This window comes from Lampetra fluviatilis, chromosome 7 (assembly GCF_964198595.1).
Source record: "Lampetra fluviatilis chromosome 7, kcLamFluv1.1, whole genome shotgun sequence".
Classification (NCBI taxonomy): domain Eukaryota; kingdom Metazoa; phylum Chordata; class Hyperoartia; order Petromyzontiformes; family Petromyzontidae; genus Lampetra; species Lampetra fluviatilis.
In genome coordinates this window covers 2,028,642-2,050,295 of record NC_136281.1, presented here as the reverse complement: position 1 = coordinate 2,050,295, position 21,654 = coordinate 2,028,642, and the positions used below count along the sequence as shown (strand labels likewise).

Here is a 21,654-nt window from a genome sequence, read left to right as displayed (position 1 = left end):
GGAGGGAAATGCGGATTCCAGCTCCTCTTCAACCGGACGACGTGGTCACCTCCACTAGTGGCACATCGTGACCGGTGGACATCGGCGTGGTGGGAGCGGGGATGCCCAGCCACCGCTTCTGTTCGGCCGAATAGATCCCCGGGGGCTAAGCGGGCATGGCACGGGCGAGAGAAGAGATGGACTTATGCGTTACAGAATGTGGAGTTGATTGGACTTGCCGATGACTGGCACCAGCTGTGTCAAGATCGGACACTGTGGAGGAGCTTTCCTGAAGGACGCTGCAGGGCAGAGGAACGACGGGCGGCTAAAACGCTAAGTTGGCATAGCGGGGAGCACAGTTGGTGCATCTGCCATCTCGCCAAACCCATGGCACCGAGTTCTATTCCGTGATCTGCCAGCGGGCGATCGACACTTCATGTGGCCTCAAAATGCACCCAGCATGGCACAAGCGCAGTGGCGACGTCACTGCCACTGAGTGAACGGCAGTTGTTGACGGTGGTGTGGATAGGGGAGATGGTAGGGGGATATGACGGACGGTGCAATACCTGATGGGGCATATAGGTGGTGGTGGTAAGGATCATGGTTGATACTTGGAATGGAATGGTGAAGTGCATAGCACGGTATGGACTCGTGTCACAACTGCTTACACCTTCACATTTATTTTACCAACAAATTTTAAATGTAAAGGCATGCTATTAAATACATTTAAAAATACTTGACTTTAGTACATCTGAGACATGAAACTATTTCAAAAACGTTGCATAAAAACTGGCAAAACAGCCTCAACAAGAACAAACACTCCCAATGGGGGGGGGGGGGCAGCAGCTTGAACAGGTCGACAGAGACACGTGCGTACTACTGGCAACAAAGGCTGTCGCTGCCAGCACCGTTTGGAGCTGTAGTGTCTATAGAACTGCCTGCGCATTTGAGAAAGGTATGCTCTGGGTCGACTGTGAATATTTGAAAACTTGTTGCAGTGCTGCAGCGGTTACTATAAGTACACTACAGTGCTCCGGAAAAGCTGTAAGAAGTGCTGTTTGGAGTGGTTGCCAATGAGGTACTCATTGCCCTGCAAGCGGGTGGCAGTTTTCATAAAGCGACCACCTGGATTGCAGGGCCCAGCCTGCCATTTGTAACGCATCTCAAGTCTGTTCAATCCACCCACTTTTTTTTGCCACAAACAATCGAACAATAATGCTGAAAAAGAACACAACGTAAAAATGTCATTCCCAGTAAGATCAAAGTAAGTCTAAAAAGCGTATTTTTTTAAATGCTTAAAAATGTACAAGTTGATATACTACATATGACTACAAACGAAAAATGCTATATAAATGCACAAGTGGGCAGTGAGGCTGCACATGCCTCCACTCAGTCAATGCTTTGACGAGAGTCCAGGTGCAGAATTCGAGTCGTGGGACCACATAAAAAAACTGCAATCAAAGCTGAAAGTGTCCACACATGGTGTACACACAATAAATCCCATTTTCATGTGTGTTAGGCATTTCTTGTTTGTTGACAACAGTCTGTTGAACAGGAATCCAGCTCCAGCAGGCATCTTGGTGAACACTGCTTCACAGCAACAACACAAAGACGAACAGGGCGCAGCAACACTTCTTGCAGGCACCATCCTCCTTGTCTCTACTCGCAAGTTATTGCGAAGTACTGGTGACACCTCATAGGCTGAACAAAACAGCTTCCCTTATAGTCATCAAATCTTCCCGATGGGCTCAGAGAAAACTTTTTTTTCTGTCCAGTGATGGAAGCATACACAAGCTGTTGCAGTCAAGATTTATAACAGGAGAGGGAGGCTGGGCAAAGGCTGCCCCACCAAGGAAGATTCCAAGCCAGCCCACACAGTTAATGGGCATGGACTAGTTGTGCTGCAGGGTGTTGGATTCGATTGGAGGGGCAGAGTCGTACAATGTATCCGTGTCATGCGTTGGCTCCCCTGCCAGTGTGCATGGGTTTGACAACGTGCCTGCACCGCAGTCGCAAAAAAACCTGCCAAAGGCACGCAAAATACACGATGAAAAACGAGTCAACTGCTTTACAAGCAACCGTAGCTCATCTCATACACCCTCTAACCATAGAATTGCAATGATACTCATGTTACCAAATAAGTGATGCAGAGCACAAGTCAATGGCAGGCACTACCGGTCATGGCGAATGAACTCCACATCGTGGCCCTGGTGGCATTTCTTGATGCAGTTCACACATATGGCATTTCTCTCCGTTGTATTACATGTGTGGCACCTGCAGAGGACAGGGGAATACGTCATTTCTTGTAACTACAAACGATGCCCACCAACATACCTAAGATAAATATTTCATTAAAGTCAAACTGAAACATCTACCTTCTTAAGCTATATGGCAATGTTCATCTATATTGATGACCCTGAGCCAATAGTAAAAATAAACTTGCAATGTCTTAAAATTATTATTTCGTTTTAAAACATATGCTTGACATGTCTAGTATTATTTATCTTCAAAGGGGAGTTAAACGCAGAAAACATTGGCAGAGGAACAATGTTTAGTGGTGGGATTTCTTCTTGATCAATGTTCATAAGGTAAGCAAGACCTCTGTTGAACATTTTACCACTATGCACGACCATCGAGAGAATGTTACCACCCTTGAGATATGCATCAACTTAGATCTGCTACAGAGCATCGCACGCATTCAGATGCACTTCTACGACCATCTAGAATATACTTCCTTCCAATATTAGGAAGCCAATGGAGCTGTGCATTTTAAATCTTAATAGAAAACTATTTTTTTTAACGTTGTGTGTTTAGTTTGTCCTTCCTCTGCACCTCCGATTAGCACGATTGGCTACGCACAGTGTGAAAGAAGTTCAACATACAGATTGTGCAGCTGTGCTTTAACTCAAAACAGGTGACAAATGGGGGTGCAGCAGCAGTGTTGAAAGGAGTAGGGCTCACCGGTAGAAGTCGTGCATGGGGTAGCTCGTGTAGCTGGAGATCTTATAGAGACACTGGCCCCTACTTACAGCTTTCTCAATGGCATCTTGGTTGTTGGCTATTTTGTTATCTATTTAGTATCAAAAGACAAAAGCACACACAGGCATCAGATTACTCATTCATCAAGAGCCATTACTACATCTTGACTTAAAGCTTTCGTGACTGCAGGAATTCATATTCTTTGGGTCTTTCTGTAAAGTCACGTAGATAGAGGTTCAAAAAAAATAACAAAAATGACGACCGCTTGCGATCGAAACGTCGTAGTTTTTTGTAATTTTCTTTGAACCTATCTACGTGACTTTACCAAAAGACCCAAAGAATATAGCCATTATTCCTTTACAAAACATTAGATTAACTGTACAATAAAATTACGTCTAAGTATTTTACAGATCAATTTAAAATTCTTATCCTTTGGTACCAAACCTATCAGTTTGTGCACAGGTGTTGAGGACGTGAAGAAGTGCAGACACACGACAGAATTCACCTTTCATGTTCACGATGACACCCGATGCCAGAAAGAGGCCACCAAACTTGTTATTGAAAATCTGGTTTCCTTCCAGTGTGGCTGTAGCATGATTTGTTATTTCAATTCCTACAAACACATAACAATCACGTGAATATGCATTATCCCAATATTAACTTAAGGAAACAAAATGCAAATAATCTGAAGGAATATAATTTATATTAGAATATACAAACATTTGCATATTTGTATATTTTAATACAATCGGTTTTACCTCCTATGAGCAATTCAGAAAATGTGAAAGCCCTAAAGCTATATGGCAAGCTGCTGTAATCTGAGAGATGTACAAAGCATATTTAACTTAACATGTCAGATTTGATGACAGTCACGATATCAACAAGTCGAAATGAGCTCCCAGATATGATTAACAAAAAAGGCTGGAAAGTTGTGCTCAAGATTAATGAGTAAAACCAGTCATTAACAGAATTTTTTCTAAACAAGACAAAATATTTGCTGAAGGGACCCAACTGTAAAATGCAAGAGTATGTCTACTCAGAGCAATTATTGAAGGTGAATGGTGATCAAAACAATGAAATACGAGTGCAATGGCAGGTTGGAGTGTCTTTGTAAAAATGAATATGAAAATCAACATACAGATGCATCTATAGAAGGTTTTCAATCAGTGCGTATTTCCTACTTAGACATATAAGTTAGACACATTAATAAGAAAAAAGTTAAAGCTCAAAAGTGCACAAAGCATGGAGGGGTGCACGCTTACGAGACAGAAATGGGACCATATGGATCAGAGAACAAACAGAAATGAGACACCATACTGATTTCAGTGGGATCCGGCACAAACATGTTCTCAGGATGGATGATAGCTGATGGTCAAGGCTGGTGATTGAATGGCAGCCAAAGCATAACACCCCATAGGAAGCCCACCGAGAAGAGGGATGAAATTACACCATGTGCACGACCAAGTTAGATTGCTGCATAGATACTTTGTGGGATGGCAATGTATCCATGCTGAACTTCTTTCACACTCTACATAGCCAGCCGTGCTAATCAGAGGTGGTAATGACTTGAGGCCTTCATCCAGCAGTGGATAGATTAGGGCAAATGTAATGTAATGGGTGAAGGTACGTGATACACGTTTTGCAGTGGTGTTTAGGATGACTGTTACCTGCCCAGGAGCAGTGGTGAAAGGATATGTAATACAGGTATTGGTTAAAGTTGGACCTCATCCACTTAACATAAGAAAAATAGAAAACGGAATATTACCTGCTGCAAACCCATCAAAGATGCGGTTTTTGCGGAGGGTGGGATGGCTGTTGGTACTGACAAGCACGCCTGCCTGTGCATTTCGAAATATATCGTTCTCTTCCAGTATTCCTGAACAGCCAACATCACGCACATCACTCAGTATCTCCAAATGCATTTTCTATCATTGGCTGGATGCAACTGTTCACAATTAAGGTTAAACGTTAATCAAGATTAACAACATTTCAGTGCGTGCCGAGAGGGCTGGGTGGTAAGCACAGAGCCAGCGCTACTGAGATCCTGAGTTCAAATCTGGGTAGATGCATGTCATTAAACACAATTCCCATTCGTAGCAAATTAATTATCCCAGCGCGGTCATCAATGACCACAAATAAACCCATTACGTTGTAACACTCTATTGAATCGACTTCAGCCCTGAGAATTAAAATATTGGTCTAACTCCTAGCAGTGTTTGGGAGAAGTGTGACACTTTTGTAAATAAAACTTTTGTAAATAAAACTTTTGTAAATATCAAACGGTCACTTGTACGATTTTTCAGATGACATGTGAAAATCTATCGAGTAAGTCATACACACGGTTAGACGGCTCTGCAAGATTTATGAGTATATTCGTTGTCACAATAAATGACACGGATAGCACACTGGAAATAATATGGGGAAAACACCAAAATATATATTGCAATAAGTAGCTGGGTGTGGTGTGTGGGAAGGTATAATATATATGCGTGCACATAAGTAAGTGCATGTTGTTAGGTGCATGCACATGGGGTAGGTGTAGTGTTTTGTGTTCTTGTGAGTGTACGTGTGTTGGTTTTAGTGTGTAGATGCATTTGCGGTGTATGTGTAGGTAGGTGTATGCGTGGTATCTGCAGCAGCTGACACACCTCGGCCACCATTGAAGATACAAATGCCTCCGTCACGACCATCGTGGATCTTATTTCGCCGGAGCGTGGGGTTGCTGTCTGTCTTAATCCAAACGCCTGCCATTGCATTGTCAAAAATCTCATTGTCCTCTATAACCCCCAGACCTAAGTGAGGGCAGAGAGTACAACACAGCAGCAGGGGTAAACACCTTCTGTATTTGTCTAAACACAACACCCAAGGGTATTTAAGTTCTATTTAAAAAAATCCCCCGGATTAAACATCATTTATAGCAGGTGTTAGTCCACATATCTCCTTTGTAATAAAACATATATAAGGATTCCCTTATTTTATTGTATGATCATTTTTCATATTGTTTAAAATAAGAGTTGTTTCACTCAATGAATCAGAATAACAGTGAGGGATGACCTACCAGAGTTGTACACCAGAATGCCTCCATTCTGTCCACCCCAGATTTTGTTTCTCCTAATCTTGGGGTTACTTCCAGTTCTGTGGTATATGGGTGACAGACAATGTTACATTCAGTAACATCCAAATTAGGTATCTTAAGACAAAACACATCACAGCCTAATTAAAGACATCAGTCAGCTCAAGACTTGCACCACACGCGGTACAGATGGACTGTGCGATTTACCTGATCTGCACACCAGAGTACATGTGGTTGTAGATGTCGTTGTCTTCTAGAACTCCATGTCCATTGTCATAAAAGTATACTCCAACCTTCACACAAAATATGCACAGCTCAACTAACCACAATGTGCACCATCTGCCGCTGGGAACAGCAGACAACTGTTTTGACATGGCATATCATACATGACCACATTATGGGGGAATTGGGAGCTAAGACATTTGTACAGGTTTAAGAGAATTGCAAGTAAATGCGTTTCATACAGAGGCCCACAATCAAGCAGCACACACCACCCACAAGCTCCTTCCTCAAGACCTCCCCCGAATGACAGCTAAGTTGCTGCGCACCTGCTTGCCGGAATGGATGCGGTTGCGGCGCAGGACGGGCGTGCTCCCTGTTGTCACCCAAACCCCGGCCAGCGTGTTGCTGTAGACCTCATTCTCCTCGATGACGCCTTGTCCCTTCTCATGCTGCCACACGCGCATGCGCATACACACACACCATACGCCATTACGTGGCCAACGACGATTTGTTTAGCCATGCTTTCTTAACCTCATTTCACTTTTTACAACAAACATCACAATGGCACGGCAGCATCGGAAATATGTTTGCGGAGCTTACCACGTAGATGCCACCATGCTGCCCGTCATGTATTTTGTTGTGGCGTACTATTGGGCCGCTGTTTGTTCGGATCTGGATGCCGGCGAGTGCATTACCTACAGTCAAAAACACAACTTGTACTTCCGTGCAATACCAACAAACCTTATTAGCTTACAATACATTTCAAAATTCAATAAGTGATTGTAGCCAGGTCTGTAATTCACAAACCATAAATATCGTTGGCTTCAATAAGGCCTCTTCCTTCTCCAAAGATATACACTCCCCCCTGGTTTCCATTGAAGATGGCATTCCCTCTGGAAAAATACAATTTCATGGACTTAATCACAATGCACCTCATGACTGGATTACACATTACTCAAAGTGAACATGAACTTGCAATTCATTAAATATTTAAATTAATTATTTTGCTGCTAAACATTTCCACACAAGCCATTTGTAGCCATGTCGCTTCTGAAAAAGAAGCTAATAACTTAGTGAGATTTATCTGGTAAGATAAAAAAATGTTTAGTTTTATTTGTATATTTTTTAAAGTGATTTTTTTTTTTACATTTCCTACACTTTACGCTCCGAATGTATATTTGTATTATTTATTTATACTGGAGGAATCCGATGAGCTATAAAGCTCTTTTTCAGAGATGTCCAGTAGGGACCGGTCAGAATGTTGCAACAACAGATTTAGGGAAACAAAAAACGAGTGGCCGCCCACTAATAGCTCCAACTGGCACGAAGGTATACACGCTAGCTAGAGCTAGCGTGAACACCACCAGTGAATGTATCCCTTTTGTAAACATAAAAGTGCAGTCTGCTGAGCAAATGTGATTCATGTAAAGCTGTGATCTCAGTACCGGATGGTGGGGTCACTGTTGGAGGTGACCCAAACGCCGGCAAAGTTGTTGCTGTATATCTTGTTATCGATGAACTGTCCGCGCCCCTTCTCGTGCACGTAGATGCCGCCCGTCTGTCCGTGGTGAATCTCGCAGCGCACCACCGTGGGATTGGCGTACGCCTTCACTTCGAAGCCCGCTATCCGGTTGCGGTGGATGTTGCAGCTGTCAAAGTAGCCCTGCATAAGAAGCTCTCATGAAGCACATGCACAGCCTAACAAGCAAGCAGCTCAAGCCCAGTGTCATTCCAAGCACACCTTGCAGTGCAGCCCAGCCTATAACCCAACGCCCACAACAATTGTAATGAGAAGATCAAAGGAAAGAAGTGGATTGAAATCACCAACCATGCCATGGTCGAAGGTGAAGACTCCGACGTCACGGCCATGATGAATGTGGTTGCGGCGGATGATAGGGTTGGCATGGTTCTTCACCCAGATGCCCGCCAGGGCATTGTTTGAGATCTCATTGTCCTCATAAGTGCCCTGGATGAAAATTACACCAACCAGTCTATCATCACCAACCTTATAGCAAATTAAATATTGGTATAATACGAAAACATGTGCTCAATTCCCCTCATCTATATATATAAAAGGGAAATTTGTGAATGTGTGTCTGTTCGAGATGTTTAGCATACTTCCCAACATGCAACAAACTTGAAATTTGGCATGTAGGTAGCTTCCAGACTTACACAAAGCAAAAAGTATAAAAATAGACTTTTGTATTTTGGGGGGGGGGGGGGAGGACGCAATAATGGATATCTGAGTTGCGGCCACTACGTCTGCAAATTTGCGCGCGTTACAAACTATTATTATATATTTTGCACGTCAAGTGAGCGGTGACGTCACATCTGTGATGTCACCCGCATGCGGCAGCGTCACGCAGTGTGCCTGCTGACGTCACGCATCCCCACCCTCCGCGTAGGCCGTGTATTAATCCCCAAGACAAGAATCAAAGTCTCGGGCGAAGCCGGGTAGTAAAGCTAGTCACATTTAAATGTATTTTTGCCCATCACCATCTGAGCAAAATATCCTATTTATTCCAATCTTTTACAAAACCCTATTGCAGGCCTTCATTACGTAAAACAAATTCATTATTCTCCAATGATTATATCTCGAACATTTATATTAATAAAGAACACTACGGCTTGGAATTTCCTTGGCTTTTCACTCTCCTTCTAACCAAATACAAAATACCTTAAATTTTGACTTAAATCTTTCGAGACTGCAGGAATTCATTCTTGGTTCTTTCGGTAAAGTCAAGTAAATAGAAAACAAAAAACTAAAAATAAAATTTTCAAATAAAATAAACATGATAAAATAAAATTTTACAAATATTATAAAATAAAAATAAAAAACCCACGACGTTTCGATCACAACACAAGCGGTCTTCATCAGGCAGAAAGAAAAGAGGGGCAAGCCTCCCAATGTAGCTGCTTACATATTTTTTTAATGTGATTTTTTTTTTCTATTTACGTGACTTTACCGAAAGAACCAAGAATACAAAATACCTTGTTTTGAAAATTCTGTTCCTACTTGCATCTTGGACCTCAATGACCCCTCACATCATTCCCACTCGGAGGCTCTGAAAGAATACTATCATCACTCTAAACTCCTTTCAATTTCCACACAATGGGAGGCCACTCGTTCTTTGTTGCCCTAAATCTGTAATGGTCTTTCCTTCCTCTCAACAATTTAAAGACTAATGGGCTACCATTCTTCTGCAGCATAATTACTAAAGCTGCCCTAATCTCCGACTCCTAATTATACTATGTATGTCATTTGCGAATATTTTTTCTTAGATTGTGGTTGCCACTGTCATGTACATAATCTGTCCGTTGCTGTTATACTGGAATGCTGTTCAACTAAATGGGCATGACTATAAGTAACATTAACGTCCGTACAAAAAACCAAATAGTTCACCTGTGCATGGTCGGTTATGTAGAGCCCCACATTCTCACAGTCACTGATATTGCAGTGCTTAATGGAGGGGCATGCTCCCTGGCCACTTACACAGACTGCTGAGCCCACTGCGAACATGAATGTAAAACAAGTATTACAGACCATTCAAACAATTAGTTGACATTTTTTAAATCAACATGGCACATGTATGTATGTTGAACTTCTTTTGCAACCTACATTGCCAACCGTGCTAATTGGAGAGAGTGGTGGGGGGTCAGGACCATGTTGAGCCACCTTTGCCTCCCAAGTTGCCAATGTTAACAGACATCACAGATACTCATTCAAATCTGAGATCATGACCTCATAAACATGCCAACAGCAATGAGTGTAAGTTCCAGTTGGAGCCCAGCTCTCTGTGACCTGAGTGCCATATGTAACCCACATTATTGCCACTGCAACCAATACCCACTACGACTTATCATCAGAATAGGTTTTTCTGCTTTTTTCTGCCAACAAAATTGCCAGAAATAAAATATTTAAAAATACTTTTTTTAAACACGCTTTAATTAAATGTACCGTACACGTAATGGCAGAACTCCACAACTCCAGGAAGTGGCCCCGCAGCTTGCCATAACATAAGGGACCGTGGTGATTTACAAGCAACGTGAGTTGAGCGTGGACAATTAGACCCGTAAAAAAGATTGTTTAAAAAAAAAAAATCATTTTTAATGATAGAATATAGTATTGTCATCAGTATGACAGACCTATACCAAGTTTGCAGTCGATACGACATTGGGAAGACGGTTGAAATTGAGTTACAAGATTTGAGGATACGATAACAGTTAAATAAAAGCGTGTAAAATGTTTTAAAATATTTTTATTTAATTTTTTATGATAGAATATAGTCTCGTCATCAGTATGACATAAGTATACCAAGTTTGCAGTCGATAGCACATTGGGAAGTGGGTAAAATTTGAGTTACAATAAAAGCGTGTAAAAAGGGGAAAAACATATTCTTATATTTTGGCACTGGCAAAGGAGGTCCCATGATACGACTTATCATGTTTCATATTAAATGCATTTCACAAATCACCTCCATAACACCTTAATTTTAATGAAATGCACGTCCCTACATATGTTATCAATGATATTAAAGCCAGCACAGCTACTCATCGGCATGTTTTCCTTGTGCCATTCACGCACCAGTGCAAGTGCTGCGGATGAGCGCATGTTCAATGGCAGGACAGCAGTTAACCGTGATCTCCAAGCAGTGGTGAGCGTTGTGGTGATTTCCAGACTTGTCCTCGGGGTTAAACTGTGAAAACACCATGCACGTAAAATTGTCTCATCTCCATCAGAGACCGTTCCGATTATAGAGCACACATTATACAAGGGTCTGGCATAGTGTACCTTGATGGTGACAAAGCCAACATAAGCATCTTCCGAGCCTTCCATAAACACAAATGTGGAGTCCCTCGTGTTCTCGATTATCACTTTGTCCGCCACCTTGCCTGGTGCTGGGTACACACATTGTAAGACATGTAAACCAAAACAAATGAATGAGAATCAGCACAACCAACCCAACATGACATTCGCAAATAAAGCAACGTATATACTTTATACACAACCATGCATGCATTTGTATAATAGTTGCAACTGGGTGGATGGTGCGGACCGGCTCCGAGCAGCGTGATGGGAGACTCCACATAGATCCACTCATCGGTGTAAAGTCCCGAGTGCACCAACACGAGGCCATCAAAGTGGCCCTCCTGTACACCTCCCAGTGCATCCTCAATTGTGTCATAGTACTGCAGGCGCAGACACACAAACACAAAAGAGGAGAGGCTGCCAATACAGAACACGATGCACAGGCACAATCCCATGCAACGGTGATTAATCGCTGTATACTCATGGCAAACGAGCAAAGCTTAGTGAGCATGAGAGAGGGAGACTGTATGGCATGCGAGGTCTAATCACATGCTTCTTGGTTAAGTTGAAATGTTGTTGACAAGGGGGATAATTTTAGATTACAGTACGGTGTGATATATGCATTATATTATGGAAATTTCGAAAGTTTAAAGTGGTCAGAAACTTATCTGACAACTCATCAGTAAGTTACAAACCAATAGGGGTAATCATTCAGAAGCATCTCGACAACACAGATTGTGCACGTGTAATTGCTCTGTTTGGCCCTACTCAGCAAGGAAGACTTAACATTCTTTCAGCATCTAAACACTGGTTCTGATATATTCCGGTAGCTACGCAATTTGTTATGCCATTACCTCCCAATGCCGAAGATACTAAAATGCAGCTGCAGTACATACTCACCAGCATATTTTCTCGGCCCTTGTACCGTGCAGCATTGTTGTAGAAATGTTCAGCAAAGCCCGGCTTGACATGAGCTCCTTTATACTGTTAAAGCAGTGCCATGCAATCATACAAAAAGGCACACAGAGACAAACACAACATCATCATACATATATCCCATATGAATTTTAAGTATATTCATACAACAGATGTAACCAATACTTTGTATGATATTCACAAATCGTTTTAAAAGTAGAAATAGCTACTTAAGATAAATAAGCCACTACCTGGATTACTCGATAAAAAGTAACTAAGTGACAAGGGTACTCATGTCAGGGTGAGCATTCACTAACCAGTTGCCGGAAGCTTTCCTTCCAGGGGTTGGCATTGTCATAGTCGTCCGGATGAATCTGGAAAAATTTTCCAGGCTCGGGGTGCATCATGGGTAATGTGTACTCAAACACATCTATGTACAATTGCTTCCTGCAATAGAACAACCAAAGAAAAGTTATGCCTCATTCTGTTTACTCAAATAAACTGATCCATCACCGGGTGGAATACATGAGGGGGTATGGATACTCACCAAAGGATGGGGTCACTGGCGAGCGTGCTGAAGCGTTTGCAAACGCAAGCAACACGGCAGAGATCCTGCTCCAGCAGGTACGAGAACACCTGCAGAACCACCTCGTCTGGAAGCTTTTCCTGAAGGTAGCGTTCTGCTGGGGCTGGGGATCCAGAGGATAGACTTCTCACTTCTCACTCAAAACCTCAGCAATTATTCCATTAGCATTAAAATCTACTTTTCGAACTGAGATGTCATCGGAAGTCATACTTACGAGCAGGTTCCTGTGTCTTGCCCGACAACCGTAAGCGCTTCGTGCGATGGCCCATGTTCTCACTACTTGATGTCGGAGATGTCTGAAGACAGTGACAAGAAAAATGTTCACCTTTTCATTGCTTCGCAGTGTGATAGCAACCAGTATCTGCTAGTGAATAGACACCCAGGCCACTATCAGAACCCCCACCTAGAGCAGAGCAACCTTTAGTGAATGGATGTGCTCTGATAAAAGGCCATTGCCTGAAACGTTTCCTATGTACTTTTACTTTTAAGGCAGTGTTATTGACGAATGTGTTGATACTTTGACAACAAATGAAATAGGATTATTATACAGGTCGTCCGAGTTACGATGGTCCGACTTTCAATGGCGATAGCGATACGACAAAATTCCCAACAACAACCTAACATCGTTCAAGTATGCAGACGACGGACAGAATCTTGGTGAGTACAGTACAATATGATACGTTACGATACGTTCAATGCATGTATGATACGTAGCTTAAGCAATTTCATTTTAAGGTTACCACAATATGATAAATGCATGTTAAAAGTTTTTATAGCAGATAGAATTTTTCCTGAAAAAAATTCTATTCAAATGCAGTTCATATAGGTAGGCTAAGAATTTACCTTGTTTTCTTTAGTTTACATTTTACTGTGCAATACAGTATTGTAATTAATAAATACATACAGTATATAGTTTATACAGTACGGCACTGTAAATTGCTCTGTTTTGCTCAATTATCACCATTCTTTACGACTCCTGGGTAGGCTAGGCCATCTTCGACTTACGATATTTTCGACTTACGATGGGGTCGTCGTAACGCATCTCCATCGTAAGTAGAGGACTACCTGTATTTTCTTACCTTCAGTTGGGAAGGTAATTGTTTAAATTTGTTACAAAAGCAGTTTGTGTCCTCAAAGCTTGTGCAAATAAACAATCTGCACAATCTACTGAAGTCCAAATAACAATTTCAAATGGGATTTGATGCAATCACAGACTACTGATGTTGTCCCTCCAGGGTGACGATAATGAGTACCATTTGGCAAAAAGAAAACAGTAAATGATTTATGGATTGAAACCACCCCAACCACAGGAATGTAGAATTTCTACCAATGGCTCAGGGATATGAATGTAATGCTGACTGCATTGTGCTTCATTAAGCAGACCAAGAACCCAGCCAAATTGGTATTCGGGTGAGACAATCCCAAGCTCCGGATAAGAATCCATCATACAAGCGAGACCATCAATGGCACCAGGATTCTCAAAAGGTACTCGCTTATTCCTTCATAATTGGTATCGAACCTCTTATCCACCCACCAGCTACACATCAGACCCACACCTCTCCCATAGCAAACGAGCATCAAGATGTATGCAAGGGCGCACACGTGTAAAGTGTAAGACTAAGAATTTGAAAAGTATAGCGCCGTGCATGGTCATGTAAAGTGGTGTGAATGTACAGTAGTGTGGATGTAGTGGTGTACAGACGGCTTGGTACCTCGACCTCGCCTCGAGTCTGTGAAAGTGGTCGTTTGGGTGTCTGAGATTTCCGCCTCAGCTGGTAAGGACTGTTGCTCTGCCCTCCAGCAGCTCCGGATTCATCACCCACTGGTAGAGGCATTGGGGCTGGGGCCACGTCCGCTGCAAAGAGGAAAACGAATCTTAAACACCTTTATCTGTCTGCATAATCAACCGATTTGCTAAAGGTTTAAATTTATCTCAGTACATACATATTGCATTAAAAAGAAAACTCAATTGTTTGAAAGTCTGGTCTAATATAAGTGATTGATTCTCCATGAGATGGGGCATTCAGACCACAATTTTGGTAGGTGTGGACTGAAACCTCGAGTTCCGAAAGTATGGAGCATAACAGTTCAACATAATGCAGGGTAAACTAAAAGCTCACCGTCCAGGTTTTAAAGCACATTAAAGATGCAAATTCAGACGTTTTAAACGTATACCTGCATTGAATTTTCGCTTGCAATGGGCCAGGATGTACATTCAGATGTCACCTTAAAAAGACCGAACACGACTATTTGTGGCGCTGAATGGTTGGTATAGGCTGTGTGAAGCAGCTAGTGGATGGATCTGTTTGACCAGGACAAACATACAAATACATCCACTGAGAGATGAATACGGGACCGACTTGATTAACCACACACGAAATTGACTCGCCAACAGCCCAAATACAATCAATAGACCCGAGCTCGACTCACCAGTCTCCATATCAAAGCACCAGAGCCTGATTTGATTCACCAGGACCTGACTCGACTCACCAGGACCTGACTGGACTCACCAGAGCCTGACTCGACTCACCAGGATCTGACTCGACTCACCAGGACCTGATTTGATTCACCAGGACCTGACTCGACTCACCAGAGCCTAACTCGACTCACCAGGATCTTACACGATTCATCAGACCCTGACTCTACTCACCAGACCCTGACTCGACTCACCAGGATCTTACACGATTCATCAGGCCCTGACTCGACTCGTCAGACCCTGACTCGACTCACCAGAGCTTGACTCGACTCACCAGAGCTTGATTCGACTCACCAGGACCTGACTCGACTCACCAGGACCTGACTGGACTCACTACGGCCTAACTCGACTCACCAGGATCTTACACGATTCATCAGACCCTGACTCGACTCGTCAAACCCTGACTCGACTCACCAGAACTTGATTCGACTCACCAGACCCTGACTCGACTCACCAGAGCCTGACTCGACTCATCAGACCCTGACTGGACTCACCAGAGCCTGACTCGACTCACCAGGATCTTACACGATTCATCAGACCCTTACTCGACTCATCAGACCCTGACTGGACTCACCAGAGCCTGACTCGACTCACCAGGATCTTACACGATTCATCAGACCCTGACTCGACTCACCAGAGCTTGATTCGACTCACCAGGACCTGACTCGACTCACTAGCGCCTAACTCGACTCACCAGGACCTGACTCGACTCACTAGCGCCTAACTCGACTCACCAGGACCTGACTGGACTCACTAGCGCCTAACTCGACTCACCAGGACCTGACTGGACTCACTAGCGCCTAACTCGACTCACCAGGACCTGACGGGACTCACTAGCGCCTAACTCGACTCACCAGGACCTGACTGGACTCACTAGCGCCTAACTCGACTCACCAGGACCTGACTGGACTCACTAGCGCCTAACTCGACTCACCAGGACCTGACTGGACTCACTAGCGCCTAACTCGACTCACCAGGATCTTACACGATTCATCAGACCCTGACTCGGACTCACCAGAACTTGATTCGACTCACCAGGACCTGACTGGACTCACCAGGATCTTACACGATTCATCAGACCCTTACTCGATTCACCAAGACCTGACTTGACTCACCAGGATAGGACTCGACTCACAAAGCGCTGACTCCACTCATCAGCACCTGATTTAACTCACCAGGGCCTGATTCAACTCATCAGCACCTGACTCAACTCACCAGGGCCTGACTCAACTCATCAGAGCCCGACTCGACTCACCAGGGCCTGATTTAACTCATCAGCACCTGATTTAACTCATCAGCACCTGATCTAACTCACCAGGGCCTGATTTAACTCACCAGCAACTGATTTAACTTACTGGGGCCTTACTCGACTCATCAGAGCCCGACTCGACTCACCAGGGCCTGAGGCGACTCACCATGGCCTGAATTGACTAACCACAGCCTGACTTTCCTCACCAGCAAATGATTTAACTCACCAGGGCCTGACTCGACTCACCAGGGCCTGACTCTCTGACTCACCAGAGCCTGAGTGGACTCGACGCAAAAGGCTCCGGGCTCGACTCGAGGAGGGGCTGCCTCGACTCACCGGCAGTGACTCAACTCGGGGTGGAGTGGGGGCCCTTGGACCCCCCCTCCAACCCGGGGTGGAGTGGGGGGCCTTGGACCAACCCCCCCGACTCACCGGGGGCGTCGTTAACCTCCACGGCGGGACGGGGCCTCGCCACCCTCCTCGTCCTCCTGCCCGCGCCGCGGCCCGAGCTCATTGTGCCCGAGCCGCTCCTCCTCCTCGCAGGGGGGTGGTGGTGGTGGAGACAGACGATGTGAGACGAGCGAAGACGACGAGGAGGAGGACGAGGTGTTGGTGGTGTTGGTAGAGACGGGGTAGAGACGTTCAGCAGCAGCAGCACAAAGCGCCGAGCTCCACGTCGGGCATGGGGTGGGGGGAGCTGCCGAGAGCTGCGGCGGCGGCGTGGGGGGCGATGGGGGAGAGCTTCCTAGGGGAGCGGCTGTAGGGAGGAGGAGGCGCTGCTGCTGTAGCTGCTGCAGCTGATGCAGCTGTAGCTGCTGCTGTAGCTGATGTAGCTGTGGAAGGAGCCTTTGACTGCCTACAAGTTGTTGGGTTGTGGCAGCGGCTACGAGGGGTCCGGGAACTGTTGTGGAGCCTTTGCAGGCACTTAACGCCGCTTATGGGAGACGCTACGAGTGCCAATGGCTGCTATGGGAGCTGGTGTACGGGCTATGAGGTCTCCCCTAGAGAGGCTGCTATTGGGAGCTGTGGCTGCTGTAGCAACTGCTGTGGGAGCTGATGGACGGGCTATGAGGTCTCCCCTATAGAGGCTGTTATTGGGAGTTGTGGCTGCTGTAGGAACTGCTGTGGGAGCTGATGTACTGGCTATGAGGTCTCCCCTATAGAGGCTGCTATTGGGAGCTGTTGCTGCTGTAGGAACTGCTATGGGAGCTGGTGTATGGGCTATGCGGTCTCCCCTATAGAGGCTGCTATTGGGAGCTGTGGCTGCTGTAGGAACTGCTATGGGAGCTGATGTATGGGCTGTGAGGTCTCCCCTATAGAGGCTGCTATTGAGAGCTGTGGCTGCTGTAGGAACTGCTGTGGGAGCTGATGGACTGGCTATGAGGTATCCCCTATAGAGGCTGCTATTGGGAGCTGTGGTTGCTGTAGGCACTGCTATGGGAGCTGCAGTAGAGGTTTCGTTGGTAGCTGTGGCTATGAGAATTTGCTGTCGAGGCTACGGGAGCTGTTGTAATAAGCTGTAGTGACGATGGAAGCTGATGTGGGGGCTATGAGAGCTGCTATATAAGTTGTAGGGGCTGTTGTGGGGTTTTGATGGGAGCTATAGGGATATGGGAGCTGCTGTAGAAGCTGTAGGGGCAATGAAAGCTGTGGGCTGTAGGAGCTGCTGTAGGGGCTATGGGAGCTGTGGGCTGTAGGAGCTGCTGTATGACCTATGAAGCTGCTGTAGGAGCTATGGGAGCTGTTGTAGGGACTATGTAGGCTGTTGTAGGGGATATGGGAGCTGCTGTAGGGGCAATGAGGGTTGTGTGAGCTGCTGCAGGGTCTCTGGAGCTGTTGTAGGGGTATGGGAGCTGCTGTAGGGGCTGTTGGAGCTGCTGTAGGGGCTATGAGCGCTGCTGCTGTAGCTGCTGTAGGGGCTGTAGCTGCTGTAGGGGCTATGTGGGCTGCTGCTGCTCTAGGGGCTGCTGTAGGGACTATGTGAGCTGCTGCTGTAGGGGCTGCTGTAGGGGCTATGTGGGCTGCTGCTGTAGGGGCTGCTGTAGCTGCTGCTGTAGGGGCTATGTGGGCTGCTGCTGCTCTAGGGGCTGCTGTAGGGACTATGTGAGCTGCTGCTGTAGGGGCTGCTGTAGGGGCTATGTGGGCTGCTGTAGCTGCTGCTGTAGGGGCTATGTGGGCTGCTGCTGTAGGGGCTGCTGTAGCTGCTGCTGTAGGGACTATGTGGGCTGCTTCTGTAGCTGCTGCTGCTCTAGGGGCTGCTGCCGTAGCTGCTGTAGCTGCTGCTGCTGCTGCTCTCGGGCTACCGGCGGCGCTGTGGTCGGTGTTGCTGTTGCGGGGTCCACGCCGCCATTTTGCGGAGCCAGTGGCGCTGCGAGCCGGGCCCAGCGCCAACCAATCAGCAAGTCGCGTGTCGGGTCACGTGCCGCCGCCTGGTCACGCCTCTGCCATGGCAACCGCGAAAATTTGAATTGAGACGTAAACATAATTAACACACACACAACAACAACAACAACCGCCATTCGCCACTAAGTGGCGGTGACGTCACCACGACGCTTGTGCCAGGCCATGTGCACCTTGAGGCTACCACGTGAAGTGTCGAACGCCCACTGGCAGGAGGTCACGGGGCAGACCCAGCAGGTGCCACGGGTCGACTGACTGAGATGACCGAGATGACTGGCTGATGCACCACCTGTGCCCCCTACTGTACCAACTTGCTGTGCTTTAGCCACCCGGCGCTCCGCTAGTTGTTGTGAGCGTCGCTCCTCCGCCCTCCGTTGTTGTTGGAGGGCGACTGCCTCCAACTGCCCAGTAGCGTCCTTCACGAGCCTCATCCACTGAGGCCGATCTTGACACCGCTGGTACCGGTCATCGGCGAGTCCACTCAGCTCCACGTCCTCCTGTACCACATCACTGCATCTCTTCTCTAGCCCGTGCCGCGCCCGTTTAGCCCCCTCGATCCGGCCGAACAAAAGCTGTTAGGCATGCGGTGGCTGGGCATGCGGGCTACATGACCCAGCCAACGCAGCCTTGCCTGCCGGAGTAGCTCACTGATGGGACTTTGCCCAGATCTTTCAAGGACTTGTGAGCTCCTCACACAATCCAGCCTGGTTAAACCCAGGATGGATCGTAGGCAGGCCAGCCTAAATGTTTCCAACCGGCGAAGATGCTCCACTAGGGGGGTCCACGTTTCGCAAGCGTAGAGAAGGGAGGGAATGACCGTGGCCGAGAAGACCTGAAGCTTCGTGCGGAGCGACAGACCAGGTAGCTTCCACACAGCGTTACGCAACCGATGAAAAGATATTGCCGCTCGACTGATTCGGAGTGAGACCTCTGCTGATAAACTGGAGCCGGTCATAAGCACACTGCCCAGGTATGGGAAACTCTCCACTCTCTCCACAACTGCCCCATCACCAATTGGGAGTTGTGGGGGTGGAGTGTCCGATGGTACAAAATACCCAGGCAGGTGCTTAGTTTTGGTGGGGCTGATGGTAAGGCCCCACCTCTTAGTGGCACGCTCCAGTCTCAGCAGCAGCGTCTCCAACTCCTCTTCTGAATGAGCAGCTATTACCAAATCATCGGCATACATAACGTGGTTGACCAATAGGGAGCCATCCCTTGATCGCACCCGGGCGTCGATCAGCCTCCCATTATATCTGTACCAAATGGAAATTCCCCCGGTACAGCTATTGAAGGCTTCACGAACTACGCAGTCGAAATAGATGTTAAATAATGTGGGAGCCAGAGGACATCCCTGTCGCACCCCAAGGTGTACAGGGAAAGGCTCCGACTCCCGGCCACGTAGTTTTACCCGGGCCCGCTCACCATCATGAAGGTCCTTAATGATCGTGAGCAGAGGGTCAGGGACTCCGAAAGCACGAAGAACAACCCAGAGCCCAGTCCTACTGATGGTATCATAGGCCTTGACCAGGTCAATAAAGCAGAGATGTAGGTCTTTTTGGAATTCCCTACACCTCTGCTGTAGCAGACGGACAGAAAATATGGCATCTGTGCAGGACCGCCCTTTCCTGAAACCGCATTGGGGCTCCGCAAGCCTCTCCTCAGCGTGCCTGGCAAGGCGATGTTGAATAATCCTTGCCAGGACCTTACCCGGCACACTGAGGAGTGAGATGCCCCTGTAGTTGTTACAGTCGGTACGGTCCCCCTTCTTAAAGAGGGGGACCACCAGGGCATCCTTCCAGTCTTGCGGAACCCGTCCAGTGGTCCAGACTGTTGTTATGATGTCATATAGGGCAGTCTGTGCACAAACGCCACCCTCCCTCAGCATTTCACTTGGAAGATCATCTCTGCCCGGTGCCTTTCCTGGTCTCAGACTCCGGATCGCCTTCAGTACTTCCTCAACAGATGGCACCTCAGCCAGCCACTAACAGGGGGTGACCTCTTCCAATATTTGAGGCACCGCAGCCTCAGCAGGGTTATCCCCACTTTGTGCCATGATGTTTTCCTGGCTGAGAGATTTTCCCTCCCCCAGGACCTCACAGAAATGCTCAGCAAATCTGCAAACCTGTTCCTGGGGGTCGGAGATTGGATCACCGTTTTTTTCCCTAATGATGGTAATAGGTGTGGCGCTGCAGGTTACTTTTTTGATGGAGTTAAATAGTGATTTGTGATCGCGGGCCACTGAGGCAGACTCCATCTCCTCAGCAACCCGCGATCACCACCCATCCTTGCAGCGCCTTACGGCTCTCCGAACCTCCGAGCGAAGGCTGCGGTAAACCTCATTCTCTGACGTGGGATGCTGTAGCCAATGAGAGTGGGCCTGTCGCTTTTTCTCAATTTACCTGAACACCTCCTCTGTCAGCCAGGGTTTCTGGGGAGGTCTGGACCGCGTACCCAAAGCAGCCATTGCAGCTGCATGAGTCACAGTCCTAAACCTCGCCCATTTACCCTCGACATCAGGAGGAGTGGGGGACGATGCCAACCCCAGCTGCAGCGATGATGAAATTCTCGCTTGCAACTTTCATCAGTTAACTGAGACCAGGCCACTTTTAGTTGGAATGGGGTCCTGGGTGTACACCCACCACGTGAGTGGAAGAATGGCAGGCGCATCATACAGATGACTAGTCGATGGTCAGAGGGCAGATCAGCTCCACGGTAGGTCCTGGTGTCAAGGACATGGGCTCGCATCCGCTGGTCCGTCACTATGTAGTCCAGCAGATGTTCTTGCTTGGACCCGGCATGCATCCATGATGTTGTGTGGATGCGCCAATGCCGGAACAGCGTGTTGGTAATTACAAGCCCATGGGCTGCACATACATACACTCACACACAGACAGACATACACTCACACATAGACAGCCATACATACAGACAGACATACATACACATCCATACAATCATAGACATA

The 21,654-nt window shown here is 46.6% G+C and overlaps 1 protein-coding gene across 1 annotated transcript; it reads right to left on the bottom strand.

Annotated features, from left to right (window-relative positions):
- Positions 1-656: 656 nt before the first annotated feature.
- FBXO11 (F-box protein 11) lies at positions 657-16,945 on the bottom strand. Its single transcript, XM_078858129.1, has 23 exons — positions 16,722-16,945; positions 14,277-14,419; positions 12,779-12,860; positions 12,526-12,667; positions 12,296-12,425; positions 11,964-12,047; positions 11,311-11,443; positions 11,046-11,152; positions 10,839-10,950; positions 9,657-9,763; positions 8,082-8,219; positions 7,699-7,916; positions 7,061-7,146; positions 6,854-6,948; positions 6,580-6,702; positions 6,239-6,324; positions 6,017-6,093; positions 5,607-5,750; positions 4,724-4,834; positions 3,464-3,571; positions 2,941-3,049; positions 2,155-2,253; positions 657-2,001 (listed from the first exon to the last, which is right to left on the bottom strand). The coding sequence occupies exons 1-23, from the start codon at positions 16,801-16,803 to the stop codon at positions 1,872-1,874; spliced, it is 2,646 nt and encodes an 881-aa protein (XP_078714255.1). The 5' UTR covers positions 16,804-16,945; the 3' UTR covers positions 657-1,871.
- Between the last annotated feature and the right edge of the window lie 4,709 nt (positions 16,946-21,654).